The sequence below is a fragment of the Phoxinus phoxinus genome (genome assembly GCF_949152265.1).
Source record: "Phoxinus phoxinus genome assembly, chromosome: 3".
In the NCBI taxonomy this organism is placed as follows: domain Eukaryota; kingdom Metazoa; phylum Chordata; class Actinopteri; order Cypriniformes; family Leuciscidae; genus Phoxinus; species Phoxinus phoxinus.
This window is the reverse complement of record NC_136878.1, coordinates 39,194,272-39,208,034: the sequence shown is the minus strand read 5'-3', so window position 1 is coordinate 39,208,034 and position 13,763 is coordinate 39,194,272. Positions and strand designations below refer to the sequence as shown.

The 13,763-nt window shown below is 37.4% G+C and overlaps 3 protein-coding genes and 1 long non-coding RNA gene across 5 annotated transcripts; 2 read left to right on the top strand and 2 right to left on the bottom strand.

The window, feature by feature from the left end:
- Nucleotides 1–370: 370 nt before the first annotated feature.
- On the top strand, nt 371–1,770 carry gig2p (grass carp reovirus (GCRV)-induced gene 2p; the record flags this gene model as incomplete). Its single annotated transcript, XM_079605798.1, has 2 exons — nt 371–481; nt 1,109–1,770. The coding sequence occupies exon 2, from the start codon at nt 1,123–1,125 to the stop codon at nt 1,768–1,770; it is 648 nt and encodes a 215-aa protein (XP_079461924.1). The 5' UTR covers nt 371–481; nt 1,109–1,122.
- Nucleotides 1,771–2,251: 481 nt separating this feature from the next.
- Nucleotides 2,252–4,112, bottom strand: ufc1 (ubiquitin-fold modifier conjugating enzyme 1). The gene is made up of 6 exons (XM_079605800.1): nt 3,822–4,112; nt 3,540–3,607; nt 3,398–3,461; nt 3,234–3,310; nt 3,035–3,125; nt 2,252–2,917 (listed from the first exon to the last, which is right to left on the bottom strand). The coding sequence occupies exons 1-6, from the start codon at nt 3,942–3,944 to the stop codon at nt 2,837–2,839; spliced, it is 504 nt and encodes a 167-aa protein (XP_079461926.1). The 5' UTR covers nt 3,945–4,112; the 3' UTR covers nt 2,252–2,836.
- A 234-nt stretch (nt 4,113–4,346) lies between these two features.
- On the top strand, nt 4,347–13,763 carry LOC306994860 (mitochondrial import receptor subunit TOM40B). Its single transcript, XM_079605797.1, has 11 exons — nt 4,347–4,580; nt 4,818–5,015; nt 5,147–5,214; nt 5,323–5,415; nt 6,366–6,467; nt 6,555–6,660; nt 8,773–8,895; nt 9,058–9,134; nt 9,226–9,328; nt 10,014–11,232; nt 12,125–13,763. The coding sequence occupies exons 2-10, from the start codon at nt 4,871–4,873 to the stop codon at nt 10,151–10,153; spliced, it is 957 nt and encodes a 318-aa protein (XP_079461923.1). The 5' UTR covers nt 4,347–4,580; nt 4,818–4,870; the 3' UTR covers nt 10,154–11,232; nt 12,125–13,763.
- Nucleotides 5,257–7,388, bottom strand: LOC306994864. 2 transcript variants are annotated; one of them, XR_013796750.1, is made up of 3 exons: nt 7,204–7,388; nt 6,822–6,892; nt 5,257–5,385 (listed from the first exon to the last, which is right to left on the bottom strand). It is a non-coding gene; the product is annotated as an uncharacterized lncRNA (long non-coding RNA). The 2 variants fall into 2 exon arrangements; XR_013796751.1 differs by lacking the exon at nt 5,257–5,385 and adding an exon at nt 5,511–5,639.

Sequence of the window (13,763 nt, the reverse complement as noted above, 5' to 3'; positions counted from 1 at the left end):
CACGTACGTGACCAAAGAAAATTAAAGAAAAAAACTATGGCGATTATTAATGACATTATTATGTATTCCACAAACCACTGTTATTGACCAACTTTGGGGGAGAGTCGCTTATAATAAACGGACATGGCAACATCGATGGTCACCACGTTTATGGGAATGAAATACATTTTTATAAAAAGAAGGCAGGTCTACACTATTTGATTGACGTGTCACATTAATTTAGCTTCAATTATTAAACAAATGCATGGTGAACCACATTGTTTGACCCAGATGAGCAAGTGAAACACAATTTTATATTTTTTATTTGTTTTATAGAGGAAATGTATTTTTACTCCCCCTGTCCCCCAGCAAAACAGGAAGCCGTGTTCAAGAAGAATTGAAAGTGAAAGCTTCCTCTCCTGAGTAGCCTATAGTCAAATAAGAAGGTTCAGACTCGGGAGTTTCATGAGATTTCTTGTTCACTAGCGCGACGTATTTTAAGGTAGGTTTGTTTCCTTTTAGAATAACATAGGATCTTGATCAATGAATATGTCGAGGAAATAAAATGTAATGTTTTACACGAAATATGGCGGAACTGCTGACATTGGCCTATTGGAAATGTTTACACATAATTAATTTAAAAAACTTTAAAGATGACACAAAAGTCACCTAAAGAACCGACAGTATAGGCTACATTGGGAGTGATATATTTGGGTTTGGACAAACTGAATTTTGAAAATGTTTGTGAATGATGTTTGGTATTATTGCTAGAAATTCTAAATGTTTTTTTTTTTTCTTATAAACGTACAATTAATTTCTTTACAACAGTAAAATTTCTATTATTATATTTAAGCGAATGAGTTGGACCGGGAAGTTCTTGTAAATTATTCAGGTGGTTACTTTGAAGAAGCTGTAATATTGCTTTCTATTGAAACATTGATTTGTTTAACATTTCTAACTATATAAACTATAAATGTCCTTACTTGTATTTGTTCTTTTATAGTTTTGTCGATTGTATTAGTATTCTAACTAAATGATAGAAAATAGTAATAGCAGACGTTTCCAAACTTACTGGTAGTGTCAAACTGACAAGCAATTTCTAATTATTATTATTCCATTTAATCCACAGGAGAGAAAAAAAAAATGTCATCCATCCAATTCTTTGGCTGGGAGGCGTTCTATGATGAAGATCGTCATCTTCAGGCAAACCAGGAAGCTAAATCAGGCAGACACTATACGATGTATCACGGCACCTCTGTGCAACAAGCTCGTCAGATCACTACAAATGGGTTCAAGCAATCACCCGATGGAATGCTAGGACCTGGAGTTTATGTGAGCCGTGACCAGAAGAAAGCAGAGCGCTATCCTCTGAGATCACAACCTACTGACAGAATAGTGCTTAAATTAAGCGTCGACTGTGGAAAAATCAAAAGAATTGATAAGGACAACCATCCCATGCAGAAGACCTGGAATAGTCAGGGCTATGACACTGCCTGGGTACCTCCTAACTGTGGCATGAAAGCTGTGCCTAGCGGTCTAGAAGAGGACTGTGTCTTTGACCCAGCGCGTATCGAGGTCACAGATATTGCTCTTGCTCCCAACATGACCATCTTAACTGAACTCAAACAGCTCATTGCTCAAAACCAAAAGGCTCCAACAAATCCGAACACCTCAGGTACTTGTACAGTGTGCAAGTTAAAAGTAGGTCCTGCTCATACTGTACAGGTATGCTGGGGATGTGGAGAGACTATCTGCTCTCTCATGATCAAACACAAGTGTGATCACTATTAATCAGAACTGATTATGAAGGATGCTTCATCCAGAGGCTTGTTTTAGGCTGGTTTGTCAATTAATGTTTACAGTTGACCTGAAATCTGTGTATATAAGATTTGACTTTCCTCATAGTTCTCAGGGACACACAATCATCTTTGACAATCACTTTTTTCTGCTGTTATGTGGCACCATATTTGATGTTATAAACAAAACTGAAAGTGTATAACATATATTGATTGCCTATGACTGAATGATCTATACATTTTGAATTTTTTTCTGTTAAAAATGTATAAGAAAATACATCCATTTTGTGCAATCATACTGATATATTAAATGTTTGACAATGGATGATTAGAGCCATTCGTGTTCTTATTACACATGCAAAAGTAATGAAGATTTCAATTGCAAAACCAGTAGGAATGTTTGTTATAGCTATATTTCATGGGCCTGATATCTTTAGAATATATGTTATTTTGTTTGAGACATATTTCATTATGGAGTAAAATGATAGAAATCATTAAATCTTGCTTTATTCCCCATTAATGCCCTGAAGGAACTGGGAACCCCCTGTCACTGTACCTTGTCATCTAAAAGAAACGTCGGATTACTAAATATCTAGTAACTTAAAGGATAAACAGTAACCTACTACACAACTTATTTCATTTTTTTTTCTTATTTAAAAAGCTGGACACAGAAAAACTTCCAAATGAGAAAGTGAATAATTTGGCATATTATGATTTTTTTTTGTAAGCTATAAAACGTTAACCGTTATAAATCCTAGTGAGGTTTCCCCAAGACCACAATTAAAAATGGTCCCGCATTTATTTACATACCAGGCTTTACTGATGAATACATACATGTTCCATTGAACAGGCATTATAAACCTGAACGGTAAAAAAAACAAAAAACAGATGTACTACATATGTGAATGTGACATACACAGTTGCTATGAGGTTGCAAACAAAAATTTGAAACCAGTGTGGTAGATAGCCATGATTTTGAAGAAAAAAAAAAACTTGTTAAAACCTCATTTGTGTTTGCATCATTAAGACATAGTGAAATGCAAAGGATGCTACTGCTACTTTCAGCTGTTTTGCTGTTCTTTATGTTCAATTATGCCTTTTGCAATGAGGTCTGGAATTTCAACTGCAAGCCATGGTCCAAGCTTTGGAAAGAACAGAGATTAGGTATTAATATGAGATGCAATAACTTCAAAGAAACAAATTAGTTTAGGAAATGAATGACATAATACATATCATTTTAGACATGTAACTTTACTTACTCCCAAAGCCATTAGATGAGCCAGACCAAACTTTGGGACATTTCTTGCCCACAGTGGCTTGAAGTGGTCTGTCAGGCAGATTTTTCCACCTCTGAGACAAAAGATGGTTTTGAAAGATTATTTCAAAATAAAGGTACATTGTAACACAATATAACATAATTGTGATGTAATTGAAAATCTATAAACACATGAAGCGAACCTGTACATCTTCGCTGTCTTCCCATCTAACTCAGGAATGGCCACTTCAGGTGCTGTGGCAGGATATGTAACTGGAATCTGGAAATCAGGATGAAGATAAATAGGTTATCCAGACTTTCATAAAATTAAGTTAAATGTACATTAAGTGAGTTCAAAATGTCTTACATCAAACTCCAAGTCAAATTCATATTTTAGAAGCTCGTGAATATACCAGCATTTTCCAAACCACCTACACAGAAAAGGTAGCAAGATGTTAATGAAAACATAATAGCTCCTAAAAAAGAAGAACTATGGTAATAATACTGACCTTGTGCCCTCTTTGTTGGACTCTAAACGGAACCAATCATTGTCGGCTGCTTTGTTATTTTCAACATACTGAAAGGCAACGCAATTATGAAGCGCAAATAATTTGTAACATGAAGTTTATATTTGTACGGAAACTGTTAATCGTAAATGACAATGAACTGTCTAAATCAATAAGACTGGACACTTTTAACTTAACGTTAATGACACGTATGGTTATTCGTTCATACAGCTAGCATCGTAACTTAGCTCCCTAATATGCGTTTGCTACAATACAATAACTCACCTTTATGAGAGCTAAATATTCTTCTCGAAGTCTCTGAACCCATAGTTCTTTGTCTCTTGGTCCTGAATTTGTTTTTAAAAGCGGTATATCAGAAACTGCCTTTCTAGTGGCTTCATCTGCCATGTTGACAGTTGCGATGTCCGATTCGTAAACGAATCGTTCTTTCGAGTCGGATCTTTTCAGTGTGTCTCACTACACAACTGCTCAAGTGCTACATGTGCTTACCGCTTACAGATGGCTTTATTGGAACATGGCACGCCAGGGACCACGTGACGAAGTTAAAGAACGACTGAATCGATTCATTGAAACGAACTTTTCAAAAGAACCGAGTCGCAGAAATGAGTCATACCACGCAGGAGAACCCAATGTACGTGCCCCGTGACGTCATAATCTGTTATTTAAAGTGAAGTTTATTCTTAAAAGAGCATACCTTGTATTATATCACAACAATATATTATGCTAATAATACAGCGTTGCATTACGCTTCATTTGTTTTTCAAATGTCTTGTTTTCATCGGTTTGCAGAATGAACAGCAGCATGTTTCTGCACGGAGGTGTTTCACAGCTGCTCTTCTTTAAATGACTGCACTGATCAGCTGGTTCCGCCGCTAGAGTCTGTAGTTGAGTTGTCTCTACATCCCTCAGCATCCTTTCACCTTACTCTCTTCCAGCGGTCACTGCATGTAAAAGCTATATTTCAGTATGGTTTCAGGATATAATTTTTGCATACTGTAACGGCACAACCCACATTTATTCAGCGTAAGTAATGCCAGAAAATGCATGATTATTGACGAGCTCAAATGTGCAGGTCATTCGTTATTATCATGTTGATTCGAGTACGAGTGCAGAGTTGAAAATAATTTACTTCCCCTCCCATTATCTTTTCTCATATAATTTTTGTGAAATGTGGCCGATATTGTAATTTCTTAGTAAATGAAGAATGCATGATATATTATTAATTTTTTATCATTATTATTATAATTTTGTCTCTCACAGTTCAGAAGATCAGGTTGAAAGTGTGTGGTCCTCTCATTTGGCTCTGGGTTCCCATGGGCAGTGTGCTGGCCTTGTCAAACCGGCCAGGGCGCCAAAACTCCCCCTTTCCACAAGATAGACCCTTTTCACGGTGGGATAGGAGAGATGGACGGCTGCCTAACCCGGGAAGCTTTGATGGTCTGCACCGCAACTGTAAAGGTCTGATTCTGATTCTAAGCTCTATTCTATCTCTGTTGTTTTTTTTTTAGGCATTTTTAATAAATCAAATTACATAAATTTTAAGTAAAAAGTGGTCTATTGGAAGTGATTTTAACTGCTTGTGCTTCTAGATGTATTTCCACAGCAGATTGAAGGTGTAAAACTGGTGATAAATAAGACTCTCAGCAGTTTTTTCAAGGTTTGTTCATACATGTGGTTCAATTATTACACCATTCAGGGCAGTTTTCATTTTAATGAACATTTTCAGGATAATTTAGCACTAAATATTAATTTCTTCTCTCCTCAGGTCAGTCACACGTTTCACCTCAGTGCTGTTGCTCCGTCCAGTTATCGCTTTCACGCTGAGCACCTACAGTCAGACACGGACAGCAAAGAAACGGTAAGAATCTGACAGATCTGGATCATGTTCAGTTCTTTTTTCTTGCATCTGTTCCTGTTCAAGTGGTTTTCTGTAGCATTACAGCTGAGGTTAGAGGATTTAACAACATCCTTGTCAAAAATCTTTGGCAAGAGGTACAGTATGTTTGGACAGGGGCGTCAATATTTGTTGTATTATTATTCTTCTAGTATTATTCTTCTGCATCACAATTTGATTGTGTTATCCTGCAAATGACATTACACGGTTGTGTATATTAGTTAAGCAACTATGCTGTCACATTTTACACACTGATAAATTCAGCACTTTTAATATAGATGTAGTTTGGAAAATGGCAAGAAAATTGGACTACAGTAATAAAGACAATAATAAGAAACCATTTTTATATAGCGCTTCTAAAGGTGCGTACACACACACACACACACGCAAACACGAATATACATTATATACCATTCAAAATGTTGGGGTCGGTAAGTTTCTTAATGGCCCTTCACACAGAGGAATTCACATTTTTGCGGTTAAAAACAAGAGACGCATACCTTTTAAAAGTATGTCAGTATTCTGCCAAAGATGATTTGATAAGAATGTTTTGTTCTGGGAACATTCGCTACTTCATAAAGACATGAATATGGAATGATGCTGACTTTTGACATTGTTGTATAACTTGAATGCCTTTTCTTACCAAATTGTAAAGTAGGCTTTGGTTTAGGTAACTTATTTAACTTTAAAAGTTAGTTATTTTTAGCTTATGACTCATATTATGCAATGATTGAATAAATAAAAAACCTGCAGTACAAGTTACTAGGTTTGTTTGAACACATTTCAAAAGCATTCTTATTTTAAATAATATTTATTTTAAATAATAATGGACTAATTGCCTGAAGTGTGTTGGGTATACATGCTTTGGATAAGTTATGATGAATTTATAATCTAATGATCTTCTGTGTATAAAGGACTCACCTATGCTAATTGGGGAAATGGACTCCTCTGGCAGCTTAAATGCACACTCTTTGTTTCATCTGAGTGAGAAAATAAGAGCTAAAGCAGTATTTCAGGTTAGTATTAGTATGCAATATTGCTCTAGTTTAACTAAACACTTTTTAACAATGTGGTGTGGACTGACTTCATATTCTTTTATATAGACTCAACAGGCACAGTTTGTCACATGGCAGTTTGAGACGGAGTATCGAGGCAGTGACTTCACAGCAGCGATTACTTTGGCCAACCCTGACATTCTCAGGGAATCAGGTATGAGCGCGTGAGTTCCTCAGTACAACAGAAGACAGACTGATTCATAGATGTCACAGCAATGTGCTTTGGTTAGAACAACACAATACAGAACATGCAGAACAGGTTTTTCTGCGGTTGCTCTTGTACGTCATTTTAAAGAATTGTTTTAAAATACATACCAGTATATTATTTTCAAAGCTTTTTGAGTAGCACTGCATTCATTTTAAACTCCTTAAGAGTCACCCTGCTTCTGTAAAAAAAAAAAAAAAAAAAGATATGTTTGAATCAGTTGTTTCTTGTCATTAGTAGGTCTGTCTTTAATAGTATAAGGCATGGTTTCCCAATCTGGGTTTTTCTGAGAGAACTGCAATAATTAATTAAAATGAAAAAATCATAAAAATGAAAGAGTATAAAGAATAAATCGTTTTAAAATAGAACCTGTTGAAATAATAACACTTACTAAAAGTGATCATTTTGTTTGTTTACCTGCATGTCATGTGACCATTAACCGACATAAAAGAACTGTGAACATGCAAATGTGTTAAAATATTTAAATATTACCTTTAGGGTGTACTTCAAGTGAATATTTGAGGTCAAACTGGTTCGGCAACGCATAAAGGCCCCGATATATTCACGGTGAAGTTATTTTTCGTTCTAAAATCGAAGTTTGAAATGCATGAGCAGCGATATGCTGTTAGCGAACATCCGACACCGCCCACACTGCTGAGAGCAGCTTTTAGTTGAATATGTAAATATACACTGCAAGAAGGCGGACAGCTTCCTATTACATAATCGCCAGGCACAGACCAATGGTAGTACGAAGTTGTGTACCAGCCATAGCAAACTTTTCCATAAAGTTTGCTTTGAAATGCTGTTTCGAACTCCCAAAACAAACTCCAAATAAATTTGAAATGTCACATCAGTTCGTTCTTTGATTTCTCTTGAAGTATATTGGGTCCTTAACACCACACTAAAGCACTCAAAACACCTTAACAGCTAAATAGCAACACTCTGACAACTCCTCAGACACCCTTGCAATCACATAGCAACAAACTAAAACCACTCAGAACACCTTAGCAAGCTTAGAACCTCGATTCAATCTTCAGGTATTTGTGTGTTGTGTTGTGTTGTGTGCACGATTTGATTCTATTATCGATTCAATCTTCAGATCTTCGTACGTTCACACGATTCGATTCCTATCTGGATTCAATCTTTAGGTCTTCGTGTACTCACACAATTCAATTTCTAATCTGGATTCAATCCTCGTGTCTTCGTGTGTTCACACGATTGAATTGCAATCTTGATTCAATCTTTGGGTCTTTATCTGTTCACACAATTTGATTACAATCTTGATTCAATCTTCATGTCTTCATATCTTAACACGATTCTATTCCAATCTAGATTCAATCGTCAGGTCTTGGTGAGTTCACACGATTCCATTCCAATCTGGATTCAATCTTTAGGTCTTTGTGTGCTCACACAATTCAATTCCAATCTGGATTTAATCCTTGTGTCTTTGTGTGTTCACACAATTTAATTCCAATCTCGATTCAATCTTTGTGTCTTCACATCTTCACACAATTTGATTTCAATCTGGATTCAATCTTCAGGGCTTTGTGTGCTCACACAATTTGATTTCAATCTGGATTCAATCTTCAGGTCTTTGTGTGCTCACACAATTCAATTCCAATCTGGATTCAATCTTTGGGTCTTCATAAATTTACATGACTCGATTCCAATCTCAATTAAATTTTTGGGTGTCCATTCATGTTTATTTCATGCTATAAATAGTTGTAAAAAGGAAGAGATGATCGGTTTACATGCTGCTTAAACTGAGGCCACCACAGTGATCTGTGACACCCAGGGCCATACCCTGCATTGAGGTCCCCGAGGCCCAGACCTCAGTATATTTCCGAGGTGTATATAATTAAAGTTGTGAAATAATTGCCTAATATTAATTCTACTTTGGTGCTACAAGGATATTGCAAACCGCCAAGATTACCGACCTTCTGCATAGCGACAATTGCATTAGTCTCACGCTAAATGCATGTGAGTTGGCAGCCCTGCTCACATTTAAAAAAATGTAAAACTAGTTAATGTTGTTATCTGTTTGTGCCTTTTTTGTGCCAGTTATCATGGTTGCACACTTTCTTCAAAGCGTATCCCCGCAGCTGGTACTGGGGGGAGAGCTGGTGTACCATCGAGGTCGAGCAGAAGAAGGGGGGATACTTACCCTGGCAGGCCAGTACTCAGGTTAGATTGGTCTTCTACTTTAGTTTAATGGTCATCCATTGGTTATACACCAGTGTAAGTAGTCCTAAGTAGTTACTTATTGAGTGTAACTCATCCTATTTGTATATGATCTGTTTCTCAAAGGTACTTAAAGCTCAAATTTCATATAATTGTCTGCCTTAGGGCCAAATTGGGTTGCAACTCTGAATGCTGGTAAAGGAGGTGCACATGCTAGTTACTACCACAGGGCCAACAAACAGGTATAGTGGTGTTGATAGATATGTTATTTTTTCAATGACAAGACGCAGCAATAGTTTTGTAAAGCTGCAGACTGTTAATTCATCTCTGCAGATTCAGGTGGGAGTGGAGTTTGAGGCGAGTACTAGGACCCAGGAGACAACCTTCTCTTTTGGTTACCAGATGGAACTTCCTGAAGCTAAAATGGTCTTCAGAGGTAAGAATGGCAGAGATACTGACTGTGCAATATATAAATATCAAAGAGTGCGGTAACTGGCTTAAAAAAAATAAAAAAAATCAATTGTCACTCTGTTTTATTGAATCTTAGCATAGTTGAGCCAAGCAATCTGCCTTCTGCCACAAAACTGATCACAAAAGACCCACTTTCAGTCCAGTCTGAATTCTGACAAAATGTGAACCCTTTCTCTTTTTGAAACCTGTTTTAAACATTGACTTTTACTCTTACTCAAATTTGTGTTTTGCTTTTTATACTCCTCATTCTAGATGGCAACGGTAGTGTTCAGGAAGTAAAAACCCTATTCGAAATCACAAAATACTTGCTTTCAGTTGGAAACCCTGTCATTAACAAAGTTCTATACATCATTTCTATTTGAATATATTTGAAAATGTAATTTATTCCTGTGATGAAAAAGCTAAATTTGTAGCATCATTACTCCAGTATCAGTGTCACATGATCCCTTCAGAAATCATTCTAATGCTGGATAAAAGTATTACTTTCTTTAGAATTTTTTTTTTTAATGGTAGTCTATGTATATATTTCAGAATATAACACTATAATATAACACATATAACACATATATTGTTGAGTGAGTAGTATTTTAAATGCATAATGATTAAACTTATTATTAACATGTAACTCATCATTTTGATGTTTTGTTTAGGAATGTTGGACAGCCGCTGTATCATTGGTGGGGTTCTGGAAAAGCGGCTCTACCCTCTGCCTGCCACCTTGATCATGGGTGCCTTTGTCAACCACAGAGCGGACAAGTTGCAGGTCGGTCTTGGGGTCAGTGTTGGTTAGATACGAATCCTAACTCCATATAGGCACCGCTTAAGACTTTGGGGACCCCAGAAAACCACCTTCACGTCTGCCAAAAGACACTGGTCCATCACAGACTACGGACAAGAACAGGAAATTCAACCAAAGCCCTGTTTTCCATACTGGACAATCATGCCGTTCATGGCCAGCAGGAATGAGGGCTACAAAAGTCCAGGAACACAAATAGATCTTTGTTTGTTCCATCCTGTTTCAAAGGTTTAGCTGTTTTGGTCTTATGTTGGCCCCTAAGTAACCTGAGGTAAATAACTGAAGTATGTTCACAGATTTTCCTTATTTAAGAACAAGGTGGCAGCCTCAGCATCTGTCGGCAGAGACCATGCAAATGCAGTGACGTAAATGAGTGTCACAATTTCCTGTGACTTCTCTATTAAAGATCTATTTTTTGTAGCAAACTCCAGTTATAGTTTAGACTCTAATACCAATATGTCAAGCCAAAAATAATGATGATTAGCACAGAGGTCCAAAAAAAATTAATGTGTTATCCCCTCAATTGACTTCCATTCAAATAAAACACCATTTGCTCTCCTTCTTACTAACTTTTACGTCTCTTCTCAGGGGACGGACTCTGGTATAAAGGCTAGTATGACAATGGAAGGAAACCCAGTGTGAACTGTATAAGGATGCATTATGCATGATATATTACAGGACTTTTTTTCTGATTTGACTAAAATCAGAATAGAGTCAGAGCTGTGGAGTGGTAGTGCATTGACAGGGATGCAGGTGTGAATCCGGCCTGCATCATATTGGCCACATACACATTGTGTCAGTAAATGCAGGAGTACTGTATATCCCTTAAATTAACATGACGTAAGGCCTGTTCACATGGAGGATGATAACTGTAACTATAGGTTTTCATATTTCTTCTAATTCTATGAGAATAGTGATATTCCACACCACTGCTATAACAAAAATGACAAAGAGGAGCGATATCATTGGAATCACTTTCAGAATGATTTTTCCAGCTGATCAACTATAAAAAACAGTTGAGAATCACGTTCAAAAAAATTGCTTAACTTTAAAGAGCTTGAGCATTTAAAGGGGTCATGACATGGGGTTTTTTATTTTATTATTATGTTCCCTTAGGTGCAATTATAGTATTACTATAGTTTTTTTTACAAAAAACTTTTAAAATGTAGTGATTTATTACCTTTTCCCACCCTGTTTCTCATCCTCTGATTCAAACAGTCTGTTTTGGGGGTGTTTCCCCTTTAAGAGTTCAGTGTTAACGCCCACTGTTATGATTGGCTAACGTCAGTGCCTATGCATCAATTATTAACGCCCCCAGCCAGAACATTTGCGGATCAGCATATTTAAAAAGTAGTTTAAAGTTTTAAATACATTACTTACAGTTTGCGTCGTCGTTGTTGAGCCCAGAATAGTCGGCACGGACTTATCTTTGAGCAACAGTTTTCTGGCAAAGCCAGCATCATTTTGGGATTTGTTCTCAATACAGTCATCCTTCAAATGGACTGGGACGTCGGCAAACAAATAAAGTGCATCCATTTTTCCCTGACGACTGGATCTTTCGCAGCGTATTCAAAGATGTTGTTTGTCCACAGCCAGGAACAGCACATCTGCGTGGCATCGTCATTTCCCTGTACACAGACCCACTCGCTGTCCGTCGACTGAACACTTGTGAGGCGCGCGGGTGCGGTCGTGACAATGATACGAAATGAGCGTAGTTGTCTTGCGCTTCTTGTGCCGGAGGCGGTCGTATGCAAACGCGGGTACGTCACTTCGTACCGTGACGTCACTACTTACCATGGATCCAGAACGAGCTGTATTTCGAGCTTGATTAAATAAATGATTCGTTTATAATGGGGAGGACGTCTTAAGCTATGAAACTTGCAGGATGTTTTAATGGTACAAAGACCTCTTATATACCAAAAGATCAAGGTAAATTTGGTTTCTCATGTCATGACCCCTTTAAAGCGACAGACGACAATTGCAGCTTTTGCTTATAATAAACAGAACATTATCGTCTGTGAGTGTATACACTTCTTTAGCTATCATTAGTTATCATACCTGGTGTGAAAAGGCATTTACGGTACTTCCAAAATTGCGATGATTGACAGTGTTAAAGGTGCAGTAAGCGATTTCTGAGAAACGCTGTTGAAAGTGGATCGGACCGAGCTCCAAAACACACTTGTAGCCAATCAGTTTACACTCACGTTTTAGGTAGGGGTATGTTTGTTCTGGTGATTTCAAATATAAGCAGCGTTTCTCAGAAAACGCTTACTGCATCTTTAACCATAGCAACGTTTTTGCATCTTGCAGCCGTTTGGTATCTGCTTTTTTTAAAGTTGCAGTATGTAATATTGACAGCTAGTGGTTGAGATGGGTACTGCAGTCCAAATTCTAAATATTGGAGAGCGTTGTTTGCCCCGCCCCCTCCTCCTCAGACTCAATGCTCACTCGGGTTGCCAGATTGAGGACATGCAACAGGAGCGAGCGCAATTGACAGTGGAAGGCGAGGAACTTATACACTAAGTTGTTGAGTTGATTTATCCGCATTTTAATATGCCTCGGTTCATAGAGATTTTTAGTTGGATGCCGAGACATTTTTGGTCAGGTAGAATCTGCAATCTCTGACCCAGTTCGTTTGCTGGCTTTAATGGCTGCAATACGTTTTTTTGCAAACTGGCAACCCGTGGAGTCCAATTACTATTTGGTAAATTGACAGTGGGCGGAATCACACAGACCAAAACAAAAGCAGATACTGGCTGAAGCATTCAGCATTGTTTTTCAGAGAAACGAGTTTGTGAACTTAGCTGAACTTAGTTTCCAAAATATTTGCAAACATATTATGGTATTTGTATGCTTTAGTAGAGTCAAAACATTACATACAGCACCTTTAACCATAGTAATATTAACTACCAAAGGCTTGTTATGGTGCGTTCAAGTCCTCCTGGGAAGTTCGTATTTACGAGTTGAGAAGTCGGGTTTACGATGTCAGCTGAGTTTAAGATGTTGGTTAACCTTCTCTTAATTATCTACACAAGGTTTTGAAGCACTACTTCTAGAAAATGAAGAACAAAAAATGTGCATCGGGTGTGTTTCGCTGTTTAACGTTAAAAAAATATAGCCACTGTAAACTTTATCATTACACATTATGCTATTATGCTATCATATTTTGTGCAGGACATTAGCTTATTTAGTTGTAAATACAAAAGCTTGACAATGTCACTACTAAATACCTCTTAATATCGTTGTATTCTGCCATGTTTCTCACTGACTCGCCCCAACGGTTAAAAGAAAATCCCAAGCTTCCCAGTATTTATAACTTGCGTTCAAGATGGTGTTCTTGTGCGTTCAACTCGTGAATACCACGATCTTTCCGACATGACTTGAATGCACCATTATGTCTGGCAATTTGAACTAAACCCCCATAGACAAAATGGCGCTGTTTTGTTTATGCTCAGAAGGCTGCTTTGCTGTGTGCTCTCTTGCAGTCTTGTCATCTCGACTTATAAGCGTCTTTGGGCTTGTTGTTTGGGCTTGCCTCATGAAATGAGCCACTTCATGGCGTTAATAATGTAAACAGAGTAAATAAAGGCAGTTGCTGGTTGCG

Excerpts from the sequence above, each read along its gene's own strand:
- ufc1 (XM_079605800.1), bottom strand. The coding sequence starts at position 3,944 with ATGGCAGATGAAGCCACTAGAAAGGCAGTTTCTGATATACCGCTTTTA. Across the intron at positions 3,608-3,821 it reads AATATTTAGCTCTCATAAAG|TATGTTGAAAATAACAAAGC; the intron begins GTGAGTTATTGT and ends GTTGCCTTTCAG. Across the intron at positions 2,918-3,034 it reads CTCATCTAATGGCTTTGGGA|CTTGGACCATGGCTTGCAGT; the intron begins GTAAGTAAAGTT and ends TTCTTTCCAAAG.
- LOC306994860 (XM_079605797.1), top strand. The coding sequence starts at position 4,871 with ATGGGCAGTGTGCTGGCCTTGTCAAACCGGCCAGGGCGCCAAAACTCC. Across the intron at positions 5,416-6,365 it reads ACACGGACAGCAAAGAAACG|GACTCACCTATGCTAATTGG; the intron begins GTAAGAATCTGA and ends CTGTGTATAAAG. Across the intron at positions 8,896-9,057 it reads CCTGGCAGGCCAGTACTCAG|GGCCAAATTGGGTTGCAACT; the intron begins GTTAGATTGGTC and ends TGTCTGCCTTAG.